The 20,405-nt window shown below is 51.0% G+C and overlaps 1 protein-coding gene across 3 annotated transcripts in view; it reads right to left on the bottom strand.

Annotated features, from left to right (window-relative positions):
* LOC134039419 (neuronal migration protein doublecortin-like) overlaps positions 1 to 20,405 on the bottom strand; it is a 32,642-nt gene that overhangs the window by 9,679 nt on the left and 2,558 nt on the right. For all 3 annotated transcript variants that reach the window (XM_062485281.1, XM_062485283.1, XM_062485282.1), the window contains exons 2-3: positions 16,757 to 17,187; positions 11,517 to 11,857 (exon numbers count right to left, since the gene is read on the bottom strand). In XM_062485281.1, coding sequence (XP_062341265.1) covers positions 11,517 to 11,857; positions 16,757 to 17,120 — 705 coding nt within the window. In that variant the 5' untranslated portion in view covers positions 17,121 to 17,187. The remainder of the gene's footprint in view (positions 1 to 11,516; positions 11,858 to 16,756; positions 17,188 to 20,405) is intronic.

The following is a 20,405-nucleotide window of genomic DNA, read 5'->3' as shown; positions in this document are numbered from 1 at the left end:
ATCTGCAGCGACTCAAAGGGTATTCGGGGGGTGGGTGATTTCCATAAATCAGGAGTTACTGGGTAGAAGTGAGAGAGCGCAATCTCTCCCGCTCTCGCCTGCTCCCTCTGAGGTGGGTGAGAGTCATTTTCTCTCCTACAGCATTCAATATGCCCCCCCCCACACACACACACACACACACACACACACACCCCAGTCCCGAAACCCACCTCCGAGCAAACCGTGGCACTATCCCAAGTGGGCTGCGTTTCTTTGCCGAGTAAAAAAAAATACTATATCAAATCAGACTTGTGTCCTTGAGGACAACATGACCCACATCTGTCTTGTGTGTTTTTAGGAACAGCGAGGAGTCTGTCTGGAAAAGGCGGCGGCGGCGTTTGAAAAACAAAAAAGAAGAAAAAAAAAGCAACAAAATCAGACAAGTGTGGCGAACAAATGCATGCTAACAGTTACCCTGGGAGGGCTGCTCCCCCAGAGAGATGGGGGTAAACAAACCCAGCTCGCTGAGATGAGATGTGTCCATGTTCAGACACGCCAGGACAGACACACGCACACCTGGAGCTGACAGGGTTGAGATGCCACAGTCTCTGTCAACCGTCACCAAGGAGACGAAAGGGCCTGTCTGCCCGAGGAACGTTCAGATTAGAGAAGACGAGCGTCATCCAGCATTCTGGAAAGGTCAGCCCAGCTTGTCATCTCACCCAGCGACCAGAACCAGAACCTCCCTATGAGCAAACAAAGTGTGGATCCCCCCACCACCACCATCCCGACACACACACACACACACATCCTACAAACACACACACAAACACCCCAACTATAGTGGACATCCCACCAAGAGCCTGGCTCCTCCCTGACTGCAGGTGCCCGCCTCCCAACCTGCCCCCCCCAGGCACCCCCTCCCCCCTCCCCCCAACCATAATCCCTGTATTACCAGCTGTCAGGACCACATGCCCCCCAAACATATCCACACTGCCAGCAGCTATGCAGGGACCCCACAACTAACAACGACTGAATTATTCAAAGCTACTTTCTAGAATGACACGTTTCCAAACAATAGCTGACAGCCCCAGATGCCTGACACATAAAGACCAGAGGATTAGTAGGTACCAGTAGTGGAGTCAGTGTACTACCCCACATTGCTTTCTCGCGACTAAAAAGCAAATGTGCCCTCAAGTTGGAGGAAACACATCTCACCCGTAGACACAAATCTAATCTGCCGTCTAAGAATCAGTGGAATAACTTGACCCAATTACCTAGGCCCAGACACTTTGCCTTGTAAGGAATTCATTTTCAGGGACAAAATAGTTGCCTGTAGCCAAGCTGAGAACAAGCACAATAGATCACTTTCAAGAGGATCATGTTACAAAGAGAAGCCATACATTCAACAGTATACTCTATCCTTATTCTGCAGGGGGGATATGATTCATGTTACACAAACCAAGAAGAACAGTTAGATGGATGTGTCTGTCTGCCTTCAGCAAACAGCAGACAAGTGATGATTCACAGCCTGAAAATGGCCACTGCATCTGCAGCAACACTCACAAATATATCAGTTACAATCCCTCCCTATGCCAGGAGTTTTCACTGAAACCGTTCTCTCTGCTTTGTTTTTCAAGCCACGTTTAAGGAGAGGAATTCTCAATGAAAAGCAAAATAATTATGCATTTGGAGCAGCAAGGACAGAAAAAGCCCTCTTCTGCTCTAAACCATTTTGGTCTGAGGAACAAAGCAAGCGTTTTTTGGGTCCCGAGCGTAGCAAAGTGAGATGGCTGTGCCCCAGCTCCTGTCTCTGACCTTCAGTTCTGAGCCAAATCAGACCGGCAGCAGGAAACAGCATCTCCTCCATATGCAATCTACAATCTTCCTCCTCTTCACCACAGCCTCGGGCTTTGTTTCCATTTAAGAAGGCCTCCATTACCATTTCACTGTGGAACTAAGGACTGATGAGCTCCAAGATATCTCTCTCTCTCTCTCTCTCTCTCTCTATCTCTTTCTCATTTACTCTCCCCATCTCCCCCACCCCTGCCTGGACACCATCCCTGCCGTTGCCCCAAGCAACCATGTTAATATAACTCCTTGTGGGAGCAATGCAGAGCAATTACAGCATTTTGGGAGAGGGCGGGTAGGGAGGAAAGGAGGGGGGGGGGGGGGGGGTGTAATCAGGATGGGTGGTGACACTTGTCTCGCACGTGTAGCGGGATCACACTTATCTCCCAAACACTTGAGACAGAAAACGAGTGTCAAAGGAGAAATCTGTGAAGCCACATACCGAATACAGCCATTATCAGAGGCCTCTTATTAAAAACAGATGCCAGCGTTGGTAGTAGACATGTCTTATCTGCACCACGGGCAGCAGCTGTGATGCAGCACTGTTTCCACTGTGAATTACGCGTTCCACTCGGTTTAATAGAGGTGTTCCGTTTATAAAGCAACAGTCACCAGATCTGCACCAGAATGCAGATTCCCTGCAGAGGGTTGATCATCTTGAGGGGAGATCCACTGTGTTATTGGGGACATTCCTTGGTATGCCAGCATGAAAGCCCAGTGGATAAACTTGCACCTTGTGACCAGCCCCAGAGGCTGCAGGGCTGTAGTAGTCTGTGATTAACTTACCAGCAGAGCAACAGTCTTCCATCCACTGCAGCTCTCTCCAAGATTTCTCTCTGTCTCTCTATCTCCTTCTCTCTCCTTCTCTCTCCTTCTCTCTCCTTCCTCTCCCTCCCTCCCACTCCCTCCCTCCCACTCCCTCCCTCCCTCCCCCTCCCGCCCGCCCCTCCCTCCCCCTCACTCTCTCTCTGTCTCTCGTAGCAAGAGACAGGGGAGAGAGAGGCGATCTATCTCCAGAGCCAGGCAGCCATGCTAAATCATCTCAGCAGGTCCTCCAGGAGCAATTGATCAACATCTCACATTCACTCATGCTTCTGCCTCCATACACACGGTGGGACATCCAGAAACAAAACAAAGTGGCGTGTGAAATATTAAATCCCTGAACATGGGATCTGGGGTCCGGCAGGGCGAACACTGCGGTGGTTTCTGCTGCACCGAGCTTATCCCGAGGTAGAGGAGGGGTTAGAGGGGGGTAAGGGCTGGGGGGGGGGGGGGGGGGTATGCTTGGAGAGGCGTGAGGGGAGTTTGGTGGTTAGACAGGTGGAAGCTAGAGTTGGGTAGAGTGCTTGAGGAAGCGAAATAAGAAAAAGGCACAACCGACCCATATCCAGTTAGATTTTTCCACTGAAGGCTGTGAGCCGCTGTTTGCAGCCAAGTGAGAGAATGTAACTTTGGGGATGAAGACCTGGGCAGAAACGGTAGCTGGCCATGCTCCACTGCCCTCGGGCTAACTCCCGCCGTCTCTCCCTCCCTCTGCAGCCGCACCAACATGATCGATAGTGTGCGCTCTGAAGCCTGCAGAAAACAGGCCATTTTCATCCTCCCCAATACCCCAGGTTTTCCTCAGACCACTGGGTGATAAAGCACATGTGCTTCTTTCTCTTATTGATTCTGGTTAAGGTAAAAAATCGACGTGCTTCGTCCTTTAATGGCTGTGTTCTTCAAATGCTCAGCCGAATGAATTTCTACCTATCGCAGTCCGGCTAACTGAGTGGATCACAGCCCTCACACCCTATAACTGAAGGGTCTGACTCCCACATCACAGTGACAGCATTGTCCAGACAGCACAATGAAAAAGAGATTATTTCACATTAGTGTGCGTAGCAACAGCCCTGGGAGGAGAAACCCAGGACAATTCCTCAAAGTTCCCAGTCAGCTCTTTAACAGCTAAACAGGTTTTCTGGACCAGAGATTTGGGAAAAGGATCGGGTGAGTCAGCAATGAAGGACACTGAAACAGTGTTTCCTCCCAAATTCTTCCACTATCTTCACTTCCACATTTTTTGGACGTATCAAAGTGCCTTTTATCATAACACTGGGGTCTAGTCATTGTGATACGTCATATTAAAAGGGTAGAATCTCCTTGAAAATGCAAGAAAACGTCTTATGTGAACATAGAATGGAAAGTCATAATCTCTGATTCAGGAGCCCTGACGCAGAGCCACACATTCTTAGCGGCTTCCAGAAACATATATTTTAAACTGAATGCCCTTATCTGTCCCAGCTGTCATCTGTGTGTTTTCTCGGGAAGCTAGGGAGGAGGCCTGTGATATTTTGGGGCGACTAGCACTTTGAAGAGAGAGAAAAGGCTGTGAAGAGCCTCGTTTGCCGGGCTTAAGGATAAGACAGGCCCGTGGAAAGCAAGGATTAACTGGATTATGTAGCAACACCGTGGGTGTACACACACATCAAAAAATGCACATTCTGAGTCACTGCTCTGAAAACTTCCTAAAAGTGCCTCAAAGCTGAGGCCACGATGATGTTGCAAATTCTCTGCAAGGGCAGATAAATTATTTTATATAATGAGCTCAGGTTAGGTTAGGGACAGAGGTAAACAGACACTATCGAGTTTAAACAAGTGCTCGTCTCATGTTCAATAGAATGGGCGCTTCAGAAGCTTTTGTGAAACTTTTTGTCTCAATAGAAAAGGTTGTTCCTCATGTTAGTGAAAGACAACTAAGCTAGGAACCATCCCTGCCCACCTGCTCGATATCCTGTGCATTGTCACTGTTATGTACTGTCTGGGAGGGACTTCAGCTAGAAGCACAATGAATTTGGGTTCCAACGAAAAAAGGAATTCTGGGAACATGGATGCTGCTCCAGTGTGTTACTTTGGGGATGAAGACAAAATGGCCAAAATGGGAGATGAGAGAATTGAGTGTCTATATTCAACTGACTGACACCTAACAGGGCAGGGGGCTGGGGAGGGAGGGGGGTGGGGTGAGTGCTGGCATTGTGGCTTGTGGGGGTGTATAGTGCCACTGGAGGTCAGCCTCTTCGTGGTGGGTTTGGACGAGGAAAAACGTTGCTTTTCATCTTAGCTCGCTGTGAGGTGTCTCAGCAGGGGCGATAGTGCTGCAGCAGTTACTGCAGGCTACGTGCTAGACAGGGGAGGGTAGCTCACGGTACACACCGGGTACAGAGACTCAAGATTGGACATAGGTAACAGTACCCGCCCCCCATCTCCTCCATATCTCCTTACAGCGGGTCACATGATCCCCCCCCCCCCTCCGTGTGGGTTGTAAACAGTCAGGATAATTACTTACTGCAATAACACAACATCGACAACGGGTCACACAGACACACACAGACACACACACAGTAATCACTGTTCAGGTAGCACAGAAGAAGACATGATACCCTCTACCTTTGTTACTGATTCTGGTCAGGTGGTAATGTGATAGGGTCCGCTTGGGAACGCATTACTGCTGAATGAGGTGTAGAAGAGGGGCCATGCCAGCACCATGGACAGCACACAGAGCCCTCCGCCCATCCAGACCCAGGCTGACCTCCTCTGGAAGCTGCCTGCTAACTCAGTTCCTCTGTATTAGTGAGATTCAGGCGGAGGGGGAGAGCGCGTGCAGGGCCTGTCACAGCTTATTGGGGTTGTGGCTGTTATGACGTTCCAGTCCCTCAGGTTTGATTGTATCTGTCTGGCAGACAGTAGTAAAACATCTCCGAATCTCAATCAAGTCAAGAAAAACCCTCGCGGAATACATCTCTTGTCGAAATAATGACAACATGGCAAGAGATGTTTCTTTCAAACAAGGTTTACGGGGTCATGTCTTTTCCCCTGGTAAACTGAGCTGCTTCACCACACATCCCTCCTCCACAGTCAGCAGGAGAGGTGCAGCCCTCTCCTGCCCACGTTACTCCTCTCTCTCCCCACCCCCCTCTCTCCCCAGCTAGCAGTTCCTTTCCCTGGGGCTCATCCCCTCGACCCGATCCAGCCCATCCTCAGTCTCCCACCGCTGCAGCAGTGTTCCCGGCCGGCCGGATGAGCCAGGCAGCAGCCAGACCTGGCCCAGTCATGGAGGCCAGCTGGAGGCTGATGTTCCCCTGGCCCGAGGAGCGGGCATCACAGCTGTGATGTCACTAATAGGCTCCAAATGCTCCCTCAGCCTCCTCCAGCTTCACGCTGCTGCCTGTCTCTATGGAAACAGGCTATTGGGGGGGGGGGGGGGGGGTGGCTGTTGTGACTGATGTGGCTGTGATGTTATTAGATTGGGCTCACACACCCTCCACCCACTGCCCAGGCTGTGGTCACTGATGTGGAGAAGATAAGAGGGGGGGGGGGGGGGGGGAGGAAGCGCCAGACGCCGGCTGAAATGTCTGATCAGGATGCTGCATCATGGGAGCCACGCCCCTTTGTCAGCTCATCCATCTTTCTCTCCCTTATTTCCTGTAGCAGTACTCTGGCAGTTACTGAACATGGGTGCATTTATGTGTGTGTGTGTGTTTGAGCATGTGTGTGCCAGCAGTGTAATGTTTTACATCTGATGGGGTGAAATGGTTCCGCAGTAAGACGCATATGGTGGGGGGGGGGGGGGGGTGGAGGGGTGGAGGGGGGGTGGAGCCTGTGAGACCACAATGTACAGAATGTAAAGAGCAAACTCAGCGCATTGCACACACAGCCATTGTCATGGACACAGAGTCCATCACTGCAGAGTAAATCACCATGACAACCGCCTCCGCCGCATGCCTTGCAAAACCAAACCTTCCCCCGTGGCGGAGAAGCAGACAGAGAGAAAGAGAGAGAGATAGGAAGGAGGAGAGGGAGAGAGCGAGCCTTGGTACCACCACGGAGGACCACGTCTCCACGCCTTGGAATGGACTGATCCACATTCAACGCAGGACTGAACTTGACTTCTGCAGGATACTAAATGCATGCCATCCTCTACCTTTCACTCTCTACTGCAAACGTACACCTACTGTACAGAAGACAATCACAACGTTACCTTGTGTGAGGAGAGTGAATGAACAGAGAGTTAATAGAGTGCAAATTTGCATCTTTAGTGCCTCTTTGACAGGAATCGGTTTAAAAGACATATGGCAAACCTCTGCACTGGACCTTGAGGCAGTAATGAGCTCTCTAAATCCAGTTACAAAGCACAGCACTCGCCACATCCCTGAAAGACACTCCAGACATTCAAAAACTGAATAACCATTCCCCTTGGGAGGAGATAACCAAACGCTTCCAGTGTAAGTTCCCAATAACAGCCATAGTTTGCAGCAATATGCTAATTCTAATCAAGGGCATACCCCAAATGCACCTGTTCACTGAGAGCAGTCCAGTAAAAAGGACTGTGCCAATCAAAGTCACTTTACAATACAGGCACCTCGGTTAAGAAGAATGGGCACAAAATGGCTGCCAGTGAAAGCCTCTCTTCTCTCTAATGTACCCTGCAGGGATGCTGAGGGGGAATGAGGGAATTTACTTCAGCTCTATAGACAAAGGGGATAATTATTTCCCCTGCGCTGAATATAAAACATCCTAAATTGCTGTCTTTCAAGACCAATAATGCACCAAAGACCCTGTCATCCCACCCTCATCTCCCTGGGCTTGAAAGCAGAAGCAGTTATGGGGGAAATGGGGGCTATTTTCTTGTACTGACAGCAAGAGGGGTGGGGTGGATCTTCACACTGTTAAAAGAAGTGTAGAGGTTTTCCTTCAAGGACAAATTGAAGGACAAGCTGAGAAGGACTAAATATCCACATCACTGCAATTATATTTATTGTCAGCTCTCTTTTCCATTTTTCCTGCCCTCTCTCCCTCTCCTCTCCCTCTCCCTCTCCCTCTCCCTCTCCCTCTCCTCTCCCTCTCTCTCTCTATGACTCGTCTCACTCTCTATGACTTTGTCTCTCTCTCTCTATATATGACTCTTGTCTCTCTCTATGACTCTGTCTCTCTCTCTCTATGACTCGTCTCGAGTCAGAGATGCCGGTGCAAGCAGTGAACCCAGTGAACCCACACACTTACACATAGCTACACGCACCGGGACACTGAACACACGTACTGATACGGACAGACCCACAGGATGTGGCGACTGACAGGCCAGTCCACACCAGCTGGGCTCTCTTTGTGCCTTGGATGTGGTCTCCTAGCAACCGGTCCCACCAGCTGTCGGAGTAGAAGGGGGAAGAGGAGGAACGGTGCAGGATCTGGGAGGGGCTGGCACTGCATCAACACCCCCCCCTCTACCAGACCACCACATCTCAGCCTGCACTCTGCAGTCGGCGCTCTGCAGTCGGCGCTCTGCAGTCGGCGCTCTGCAGTCCACAGCCTCCCTGGCTCAGCACACAAAGAGCAAAAAATACTACACACAGCACGCCGTCGCACACACACCGACACACACAACAACACACCCCACTGCTGCAGGGGGGAAGTGTGCATCACAATGAGGCTACCAGCGGATGACACGTCTTCCGTGATGGATTGAGAGCGTTCAACAGAGAATGACATGGACATCAGAGGCGTGGACCTGAATAGAGTTAATACATAGTTACCGGGCTGGTTGGACACATGGTTAGTGTGTGTGTGTGTGTGTGTGTGTTTGTGCTGGATCAAAGGCAAATGTGTGGGTTTGACATGGTCGCCATAAACTGAACTTGACATGCAGCACACACACACACACACACACAGTACAGCCTATGCCTGAATGGCACATGCAGTCATGTTCATGGTTAAAATCAGTGTGAGAGATGCATTCTCATAAAAAATGTATGGCTGGCAGGCAATAGCCAAGCATTCTTAGAGAGAGAGAGAGAGAGAGAGAGAGAGAGAGAGAGAGAGAGAGAGAGAGAGAGAGAGAGAGAGAGAGAGAGAGAAGAGAGAGAGAGAGAGAGAGAGAGAGAGAGAGAGAGAGAGAGAGAGAGAGAGAGAGAGAGAGAGAGAGAGAGAGAGAGAGGAGAGAGAGAGAGAGAGAGAGAGAGAGAGAGAGAGACATCAGAGATCCTAACCCAACAGAGGCTCAGTGACTTCCAGCAGCTCGTGAACTTCTGACAACCGTCTGTTGTTTGAGGAGAGATCTCCGCCTCGTGTGTGGGCCCTGCCAGAGGCAGGCTCATCTCAGAGGCCCAGCACACAGGATGGAGAGAAGGTTCTGACCGTAGGCTGTTTTTAGTTATGCAGGTTTAGTGACAGCCTACTGAGGACGGTGTGTTCGCTTGACCAAGGCCCTAAACAGTGTTAGTTAGCTTGACCAAGGCCCTAGACAGTGTTAGTTAGCTTGACCAAGGCCCTAGACAGTGTTAGTTAGCTTGACCAAGGCCCTAGACAGTGTTAGTTAGCTTGACCAAGGCCCTTGACAGTGTTAGTTAGCTTGACCAAGACCCTAGACAGTGTTAGTTAGCTTGACCAAGGCCCTAGACAGTGTTAGTTAGCTTGACCAAGACCCTAGACAGTGTTAGTTAGCTTGACCAAGGCCCTAGACAGTGTTAGTTAGCTTGACCAAGGCCCTAGACAGTGTTAGTTAGCTTGACCAAGGCCCTAGACAGTGTTAGTTAGCTTGACCAAGACCCTAGACAGTGTTAGTTAGCTTGACCAACCAAGGCCCTAGAGGGGTTATTTCTCTCTATCTACAGAGTGCAGCTATGCCCCGCCTAATCCCAGGGATTGTGATGAGGTCGTTATTGGAATATGTATGAGGAAACAACCGACTGAGTGAGATCAGTCTCTTTTCCTTTCAATCAGCCCAGACACAGAGGTGTGGAGGTCTGACTGGTCCCCACAGGCAGCCGGGGGGGCAGCCAGGGGGGCAGTGGGGGGGCTTCCTGAGCGGGCGCACCGTGGCCCCCAGATGCATGTGATGGCAGATAGAATCAGAGTGTTCCAGACACGGGGGATTAGGACCCGTTTAGGCATATCAGGGGCGGGCCTGAAGAACAGCTGTGGCCTCTTAGCATGGCCAGGCAGAGCGCTGCCATGTCCAACCCCTCCTCTCCTCCTCCCCCTCTCTTCCTCCCCCCCCCCTCTGCGCTCCTCCTTACTGTATGAAGGGAGACGGGAGCCGGAAGCACTGAGCTGGCCTGGGCCGTTAGAGAGGAAGACCGAAAAGACTATGAGTCAGATGGAATATTTTATTGATTTGTGTATCTGTCTACTACACTATCCAATCAGTCATCTTCCACCGAGTGGTCGGGCCGGCCTGGGGATGGGTGGCGCCTCATAAAAGAATCCCCACGAGAGGTGAGGCCACTTTGAGCTCTCGGAGGATTCCTCAGTGGCATTAGCTCCACCACTGAACGCAGGCCTATAAACCTCTAAGAACCCCTCCGTCAAAGCTGACCCATCGCCTCTGCATACACTAATCACGCCACTTCCTCCTCGCCAGGGTAAACACGCATTACGGCTTTGCTCTGGCCGGGATCCAACAAGGAACGCTCAAACTACAAGCTATGAAAATGTTACAGCGCCTGATCATAAAACACCCTGAGAGAACATTACCTGATGGGTTGGGAACTGTCTGTTTATGTCTAGAAACCTTTTAAAAATAAAAATAAAAACAGCCGGGAGGTCCTTCCTGCGCACAACGTAGCCCAGTTGGCACACAGATGTTGGCCTAAATGACAGTCATTTGTCACAGTTGTCCCATAGTGTGTGTGGAATGTGAGAGTCCTAGTGTGCCACAGACTAATGAATACAGTCACTCGTTCGGGGAGTCAGGTGGCTGAGCGGTTAGGGAAGCGGGCTAGTAATCAGAAGGTTGCCAGTTCGATTCCCGGCCGTGCCAAATGACGTTGTGTCTTTGGGCAAGGCACTTCACCCTGCTTGCCTCGGGGGAATGTCCCTGTACTTACTGTAAGTCGGATAAGAGTCTGGATAAGAGTGTCTGCTAAATGACTAAATGTAAATGTGATGTAAATGTTTGGAAGGGTTAGGGGAGGCTAACACAGCAGAGAGGCTTCTAACCCTCTTCTCCTTTAGACACACTGAACCACCGGTGCTCTGCTCGACCATGTAGGTCTGCCCGAGAGTGGCTACCGAGAAAGTTAAAAAGGGCTGTGGTTTTCATTGTTCTGTTAAAGGGCAGTCGTGGATAATGACAGGTATGTACACACTCCCCTTGCCCCGGAATATCATTCCCTGACAAAGGTAACCACTGGGGAGGAAGTGTTCTGAGAGGCTGAAACCCACAATCAAGCACCTGAGGTTTGTCAGGTGACCGTCCGCTGTGTCAGCGGTCTTCTCGGCATCACTGATCAAGAGATTTGGACAACAAACACATGCCATGATACTTGTGTCTGTATTGTGATACTACTGTTAGCTTCCCTTTACTGTGTTTCTAGTGAATGGTTTACATGATCATTTCCATAGATATTAAAGACGATGGTTTCTCTCTTTGATCCTGAGGGCAGTGGTTTCTCGGTCAGCGTGGGTGTGTGTGGGTACTTTGTCCTGACGTCTGACCACCACGGTGGCGTGTTGTCTCATTTCGCTTTGATCCTTTTCTAAAGACCCACTATAAAAGCAGGTGACTGGGTGATTTTCAGATGCCCAACATTCTCAGGCCTATACATGAACCTGCACCGGTCCTATCCTGACTGAGGAGTTGTGGCGCGAGGGTGAGTGTGTGGAGCCCAGGTGACGGGGGGGGGGGGGGGGGGGGGGGCAGGGGCGTGACCTACCTGCTTGCCGTCCAGGGTGTAGATCTTCTTGACCACGCCGCTCTCCAGCTTGATGGCATCCGTGATGTCGGTCAGCACCTGGTCGAAGGAGTGCGCCGTCTTCTTGTTGAGCAGCACGCGCACCGCCTTGCGAGGCTTTACGCCGCTGCGCATCACCGTCACCAGCTTGGGCCGGACAAACTCCTTGCCCTCTCGGGCCTCGCCGGTCGCCTTGCTGGCCAGGGACTGCAGGTTCTTCTGGCTGGCCGAGGCCTTCACGTTCACCGACCAGTTGGGGTTGACGTTCTTGGTGTAGTCCACCTTCTTGTAGAAGTTCTCCGAGGCGCAGACGTAGCTCTCTCCTGGAGGGGCGGGAGGGCAGAGTTGCGAGGTGAGAAGAATGCTCCTCGCAGGTTGGAAAACGAGCAGGTCAGCTTTGTTTGGCATCTAGAAACCACAGTACTACTTATTGCCAACTCCCTGAGGAGAGGTTGACATAAACAGGAAGACAAGTTATTTGAGACTTCCAGGCTAAAAGGCAGTAGCCTGTGGATTGAATATCAGATAATAGCAGATCACATTCACAGCTTCAGTGAAGAGCAAAGTATAATGCATACATTATTGATGTCATATATATGATTTTGATAACAGAGCCATGATTCCAAGTTTCAACCACAAACTCTGCAGGCTCACTCCACCAGAACAGGTGCTGTGTTGACAAACTAGAAGTCACTGTCCTAGTTTGTAGCTAAAGTGGGACACCGAAGGCCTCCACCCTCTCCGAAATTGCATCAGAATCTCCCCTGACCTGATCCACAGCAGGGACGCGATACATTGAACCTTCTCCTATCATCAAACAGCAGGAGCATCCTGGGCCTTTACAGATATGACATTCAGCAACGGAATGAAGCAATCAGAGGAATGGATTGATCTCTCTTTTCCTCGCACTCTCTCTCTCTCTCTCTCTCTCTCTCTCTCTCTCTCTCTCTCTCTCTAACACACTCACACACACACTACTGCAGTGTCATAGTCCGACATGAGCACTTCGCAAGCCACGAGTACAGCCATGCAAGCAGCATCACTACCACTCAACAACCCGCTCTTTGGGGTGACCTGAACCAACACATGGTAACCAGCGCAACACTGGGTCCTGCAGCACTGAGGTATCAGATTCTCTCCCTAGCTCAGCCCATTAAGTAATCACCTAAGTCAATGTGGAGCAAGCCACTGTTTGCCCTACTTTTTAAGTCATTGTGCTGACCGGTACAATGCCAAAACTGAGGTGACATCACCTCCAGGGAATAGCTCAGCAAGATAGTGGGTGTAACCGGACCCGGGTATGCTAGGTTTCATCTCTCCAGGGTCAGCTCGTTTTGTCTGAGGACTGCTGGTAGGAACCCTGATGAGGAACAGAGGCTGTGGGAGACTATGTCTATGAGGAGCAGGTCTAAAACATGGCCCTGAGGCGGAGGAAGAGTGGTCCAGTTCAGCCAGGGTCTGGAGGCAGAGGAAACGGGAGGACAGATGAGGCCTGTCACACTGACAGGAAGAGTCTGAAAGGAAGACAGATCGACTGGGATACCAGAAGCGAGAGCTTTGAGACCATCAGTGATGTGCAGCTGGTGATGAGCGCTGGGGGCACAGAAGGGCAACGACACTCCACAGAGGACACACAGGACAGGGGCCGGGCGGCAGCTCTCAGGCAGGCAGTTTGGAAACGGGCGCAGGGCTACCATCTCTTGGTGATGTGTGTCTATGTGTGGGCGGCTGTAGGCGTGAGGCAGCCAGTTTCGGCGCATACAGTGAATTGTTTCTTCACGTCGTTCATGTGAGATGACTGGTTTTTGTAGACTTACAGACACAAAATAGGCCCACACTGCTGTCATTGCATTGCAATTTCCATAAATAGGTACTATATGTACATGTGTAGATCATTTAGCAGTCCACTGTAGGGTTACTGGTGCCCAACAAGGGTGATTGTCTTTCTCTCAACACACACATTTGAGTCTTTGCACATCAAAAAAATAGTTTTTACAACCAAACCCTGTTTCTCCGTGTTTTAGTTGCTGTTTTTACTGGAAACATGGCAGCCTTAGTGGTGTTACAGTACTGGGACAGCTTAGTAACATGTATGTCTGAAAATTAACATGTATGTCTGAAAATTAACCTACAACATTTTAATAATATCTGACTTGCAATTGTACAGTATTGGACGTATCCTTCCTCAACTGAATTTTAAATCTGTATATAGAGTGGGCTCTCTGGTGCAGCCAAAAGTCCTACTGTGGCTTGCAGGACTAAGATTCTGCATCTGCTTGGCTCAGCCTAAAATAACCTGAGCCCTCCACTGCAGTCTGGCTTTTCTCGAGATGTCCTACTTGGTGTGACCTCCAGACTCAGACACATCCCAAATCCTTCCCATCGCCTTTATTTATTTTTCATATTACCCCTCCATCTTTCCCTAAAACTCTCCCCTCCCTATCTTTCCCACTCTCCCCTTGATTTCCATTTAACTCCTGTCTCCTCCATCATGTTCCCTCGACTCGTCTGCTCTAGTCCGGGGAGGGAGGGAGAGGGGGAGGCAGGGAGGGAGATGGGTGGGGGGGGGGGGGGCAGGCAGGCAGGCAGGATGAGGGGAGGCTGAGACAGGCAGGGATGGCAGGGAGATCCAGAGGACATCAATCAAGCATGAGCAAGCAGTGTTACAGAGCGCACAAAGGAGACTGGGAGAGGAGAACCAGGGAGATATAACTATGCCCAGAATAAGCAGCAGAGTGGCTGAACACACACATAACTACTTGTTTTTTTTGTGCTGTACTGTATACCACTCCCCCTCCACACACACACACACACACACACACATTCCCCCCACCCTCTTTCAGGCAGCTCCCGTGGAAAAGACAATCACCTTATCAAATTAAAACAGGGTTTATCTCTTTGTTTCATTTGCATAATCCCTTCCCATTTTCACCACACCCTTCCTTTTGAAGGCCCCCCACCGCCAAGCCTCACACACACACACACACACACACAGACACAAACACACACACACAAATAGAGTTCTACCCAGAGGCCCAAAGGCTAACAGACCCCACACTCAGATTGGATAACATGTTGTTTTGTGTTCTTTCTCATTACAGTTAAAAAAAGACAGACAAGCAAAAATGAGATTAAAACCAAGAGGCTGAGGAAAAGAGGGATGGTGGAAATGGAGGAAGAGATGAAGTGGGAGCATCCGGGGGGGGGGAGGGGGAGATAGAAGTAAATGGAGAGAGGGTGGTGATGGAGTGAGGGATGGAGGGAGGCTGGTGAAGGGGGTAGGGATGGAGGGAGGCTGGTGAAGGGGGTAGGGATGGAGGGAGGGACAGAGGGTGAACTTCCGGGGGAGGACAAATGAACAGAGCCAATTAGCCAGGGGTGTTGAGAGTAATTGAAAATAAACGGCCTCCGGGACAGATGGCATTAAGGGAGAGATTTAACAAACACTGGCACTGTAAGAAGCTGAATTCCCGGGTCACGCGAGTCGAAGACTTAAGTAACTGCGTCAGGGTGAAGAGTAAGATGACATCGTTCACAAGGCTTTGGTCTCACTCTAATGGCACCAAAGGTAAAGAACTTAGAACTGAAAAACCTGAATACCTGGTTTATTGCCTGTATAATAAAACAAATGGCCCATCCCTCCCCCTCCTCCCTTCATGCACCCTCATCATCTTCCCCACATGGCTTTCCTCTGCCTCATTCCTACCGTGCTCTACCCCTCCTTTACAGGGACGGCAATGACAAGCCAGAAGAAAAATTAACAGCCGACATTGTAGAAACGTCTGTGGTTCTCAACAAGCAACCAGCTGGTGTCTGGGAGAGATCTCTACCCCCCCTCGAAACCTGTCACACTCTACAGATTGTTGAGTCACATCCTTTCTGGTAGTTTTACGTAACATACAGCATCTACACTGTATGTACCACACAGTAAATCACATATTCAAGACCGAGTAGCTGACAAGCTTTCAAGAAGGAAGTATTCAAAGCCTTCCCTACCACTGATACCAAACATCTGTGAATAACATTATTAACACCGAGGGAGCAGAGCATGAAGCTGCTGTCTAGAGGATCTGTCGGGGAGTGTGTCTGCCTGAGACACAGTGATGACATCAGAGGGAGGGCTCTCTGATGAGGGGCGGAGCTGGGGGTGAAGAGCCCGCCTCCAGCTCCGCCCCCTCAGACAGCACGGCCCAGCTCCAGGCTGGAGCAGGGGCCCTGAGGGGATGACCAGGCCCATTTAGACTCCACTTCCTGCCTCTTGCCTCCTGTCTCCTGCCTCCTGTCTCCTGCCTCCTGCCTCCTGCCTCCTGCCTCCTGCCTCCTGCCTCCTGCCCCCTGTCTCCTGGCTCCTGGTTGCAGACGCAGCAGTTGTGGCTTTGGAACCTGCCAGCCCAGCACTCCCTGATGCCACACTCTCCTCATCCTCAGGGAGGATTCCGACGCGTGTCTGGCCGGGAGGGCTGAGGATCCCTAATAGTAGTGTACGGTTTCACCCAATGAGAGCAGCAGAAAATCCATACACACACTGGCCAATTAGAGCACGGAGGAAATGTTTATGTCCAATCCTATCAAGGGAGTCATTGTGGAATACATAATGACTACAGCCATCGTTGTTGTCATTGTGGTCATCACGGCCCTCAATCCTTATATTTATCCCTATCGTTATCAGCCTCATCTAGGGAGCATGTAGGTGGTGGTGATGTCGTGATATAAACCTAGCTAAAGAGTTCTTCATCTCTTCATGGTACTAAACCTAGCTGGTGTGATGACACCACGAGAGGTTAGCTCTTGGGTCCAACCGCAACCCTGTGGGCCTGGCAGCGCGGGGTGAATCGGCTGGCATGAATTATTGAGGCTTAACGGGATGACTGTACTTGTGCTCACTAACAGAGGTTAGTGGAGTGGTTTAGATGTCTCTGGAGAACACTGGTGAAACTCAGACTAAACATGGTATGAGTACATATCTAATATGTAGAGATTACAGGCGGCTAGACAGGACACACAGATTCTTAATCCCACAATTTTGTCAGTACGGACGGGGCACACAGGCAGCAAGCAGATCCACATGAGCCAACCCCAGACCCCAAACCCCTTCCCTCTAACCCCCTAGTCTCCAGCCTCTACCCCTTAGCCTGTATTCTTCAGCCTCTGGTCCCTAGCCTCGAGCCCCTATCACGGCCTCTACCCCTTAGCCTCCATCCCCCTAGTTCCCAGCAACTCACCTTCCTCCAGCTCGTCCATGGAGACGATCTTGCGCAAGCCGTCGATGGAGAAGATGAAGCGGACCCCCTGCGGCAGGTTGATGTGGTCCGAGAGGGAGCGCGTCAGGTCGGCCAGGAGGGCGTCGAAGGTGCGGAAGCGTTCCACCGCCACGGCGTACACGATGCCCTTGAAGTAGCGGTCTCCGTTGCGGTAGAAGCGCACCTTCTTGGCCTTCTTCTCGTTGGTGAGGGCCTGGAGGGTGCGCGTGCGGTAGAAGCTGCAGTGGGCGCTGTGGGTGGGGCTGGGCAGGCCGTTGGGGCGCCCGCCTCGGGGGGCGCGGGACGTCTTGTCTCGCTCGTCGAAATGGCCGAAGTCCAGCTCCATGGTGACTGAGGTCAGGGGGCGGGGAGGATCCGTGGATGTGTTCTGATGGTGGTTACTTCTGGGGGGTCTGTTGTTGGGAGAAAACACACCAGAGACACACAGGGATGAGCTAGGGAGACATGGTCGTTCGACAAGGTCAAGGAGTGGGTGTAAACACTGTATGTTAGAAGACTTCTTCCCGCTAACTTCCCACAACACAATATGAACAATATCCCCTTCTTCAGTGAACCTTGATGAGCTGGAGGTCACAGGCAGTAAGTTGACCCCAGCCTCGCCCTGCCTGCCCTCTCCTGAGGGTGTTGTGTTTCTGCAGGATGAAGAGAGCTCAGGCCCAGCCAATCAATTAGAGCCCCCAGCATCGATCGGGCCAACCCCTCGTGGAACCCAAACAGGGAGGTGTGTGTATGTGTGTGTGTATGTGTTTGTGTACGTGTGTGTGTATGTGTGTGTGTACGTGTGTGTGTTCAAGGGCCCTGCCCCTCTCCGTGTTAGTTAACGGTGTGTGAAAGCAACTGGAGAGCTATCTGCTGTGACCGTGCTGTTGCAGAAACAGAAACTCTAGCCTCGTTGAGGAAGAACCCAGGTGAATCGGAGATCAATTTTTCATGACAGGTGCGAACCAGGTGAACTAGGATGTGTGTGACTCACGGAGCTTCTAGAACCTTTCAATAATCCTTAAACAAAACCCAATCGGAAGGTTCATCTTACATGGTTACAGCACGTAGAGCACATTTGTCCCTTACATGTTGTATTGTTCTGAGCCTGCTCTGCCAGTCTGCTCTGTCCTACATTCGGCTGCCCTTGAGAGGAGCGTGGCTAGAAAAGGGCTATTATTAATAACCCTCACTGGATACGAGATATATAGGAGAAACATGTCTCTGAGGAGACAGGAGTTAGTGGTGCGTTTTTGTGGTCAAACCAGGATGATGGAAAAAAGGCAGGTACTTTTCCTGAGGTGGTTTTTTACGTGGTGGCTGCATCATAGCCGCCCACATATTGCCCACATATTGCCCACATATTGCCCACATATTGCCCACATATTGCCCACATATTGCCCACATATTGCCCACATATTGCCCACATATTGCCCACATATTGCCCATCTTATCATGTTACGATCTTATCCTCTTATCATATACCTGATGGAGGTTTGCACTCCCTTGGTTTCCTCCAGTCTATTCAAATCTGTTTTGCCCTAATTTGATACTCAAACAAGAAATATTGTGGTTTAATGCTCATGCCTATGTATAGGTTCCAAATAACGAGATAGAACAATGAAGAAGCTCTCCTCTCTGGTTTCAGGAAGATGTGAAGGAAATAACATGTGGTTCATCCAAATGTGAGGTTCATCCCACACAGTCCTGCTCGGCAGAGCCATAGAGGGACAGGAATAGCTAGCATCCACCTCCACAGCTCTTGCAAAAAGCTGTTGAACAACAGCAAGCTGAGTCAGTGGTGGTTAGTCACAGGTCCCTGTGATCTCTCCCTGCTCCCAGGCTCTGTGACACCGGGCCCCTGATAGCAGTTCCTCCCACCAGGTGTGAGAAGGGCTAAATTCACCCAGGAACATTCTACCAAAAGCCAGCCGCACATCATGGGGATGAGTCACATGTGGGCTCACCTCGGGAGCAGATACATGCTGGGCCCACGGGAGAGAGAGGGAATAAGATAAAAACACAGTGTTTTAGTGGACTGTGCGTATGATTGGCATAGATTGGGATCCGCAACATGGTGGGTCTAACTCAACATAGGGTTAGACCCACCAAAATGCCGTGCCAAACTCTTCACGAACATCTGCTCCTTTTGAATGTAAGCGGACCTCTTTATCCCCTGCTCAAAAAGGACAGGCAGGCTGTAGAGCATGATGGGAGGGCCAGGCTGGTCCAGAGGAATCTGCTGCCCAGTTCCAACTGGAACTCTGGAATGGCCTGTTAGAATAATTAAGGGATTAGCCACTAAATGGGCAGGGTAGTAGCCATTAGCGTGACACTGGGACTTTCCCGCCGACAGCCACCATACAGGTCTCAGAATCCTGCCGCTGAGGGCAGAGAGGACCCGCTGAAGGTCGCGGGCGCCACGCCCAGCCTGGTGGCATGCGGAGGGGCTTCGTGGCCTGGCGACACTGGCAGCACGGGTGTTGCTAACGCTCGCTCCGGCGGGAGGCATTCCGGACGGGAGCGAGCGCCCACGTGCGAGTGCCGAGGAAGACAAAGAAACACCTCAGACCGTCTGCAGCCCAGACAAGCTCTGCAGCCCAGAAGAGCTCTGCCGCCGCGACAAACCCGACACTCCACTTCTAATGAATCTCATTAGGTGGCTCGCTGTGATCTCATCAAAATGAACCGAGTTCCCCTGTCTGCTACGGGGAACACAGACGGAACAACGTGGCTGTGACGAGGACGCGGTCTAGCTGCTGCCTTCCAGAACAAAGACCAGCGCCGGCACCACACTCTCTGCCGCACTCCATCCTACTCTACTCGACTCTATTGTCGACCATTATACCGCCTATGTCCTGCTACGAATGTGGGGATGGTTGTCAGGCTGTGTCGTACTGTGCCGACACCCCTGCCTCGTCCCGTCTGGGGAAGAGCGTTGTTTCACCCATCTGACCCGTTGTTTGTGAAATAACCATTTCTGTCATTTCCATTGGTCTGACTCTGTCGAGTGTGGAGGCTGTGTGTCTGGCACACTGTAGCCATGCTCCCTCCGCAGGGAAGCAGCACACAGGCTGTCAAACTTAGATCCAGGCTCTGGCCCTGCTCAGTTTAATACCCTGATGTTTTCTCCAATATCATTCCAAACTCCCTCCAGTGACACCCCCCCCCCCCACACACACACACACACACACACACACAGTGACTCAAAATGTCCTCTGTTAAACTATTCCGGTCAATAAACACTCGTCAATAACCCAATAATTTGTCAGACCTATTGTTCAATAACAAAGCATTTTTCAATACCCCCCCAGTCACTCCCTGACCCCTCCTCTCACACACATAGAGACACACAAACACACACACTGTGATTAGAAATAGGGAATTTGTGTGCTATTAAACTGTCTGTAGGGCCAGATGACAAGTGAGAAATCAGTCCTACCTTTAGACAGTGGTCTCCACCCTTCAACCCCCCCCCCCCCCCCCCCCCAACAACCCCCTCACACCCTAACCACATCACCAGTCCTGGAGTGTACAGAGCCGGCAGAAGTCAACTGGAACAAAACACACAGAAGACCCCGCCCTTGTCACCCCCTCCCCCCCCCCCACCCCACAGTCACCCCGTCTCTTC

Source organism: Osmerus eperlanus, chromosome 19 (assembly GCF_963692335.1).
Source record: "Osmerus eperlanus chromosome 19, fOsmEpe2.1, whole genome shotgun sequence".
Classification (NCBI taxonomy): domain Eukaryota; kingdom Metazoa; phylum Chordata; class Actinopteri; order Osmeriformes; family Osmeridae; genus Osmerus; species Osmerus eperlanus.
Note: the sequence above shows the minus strand (reverse complement) of the source record. Positions and strands in the feature narration are given on the sequence as shown.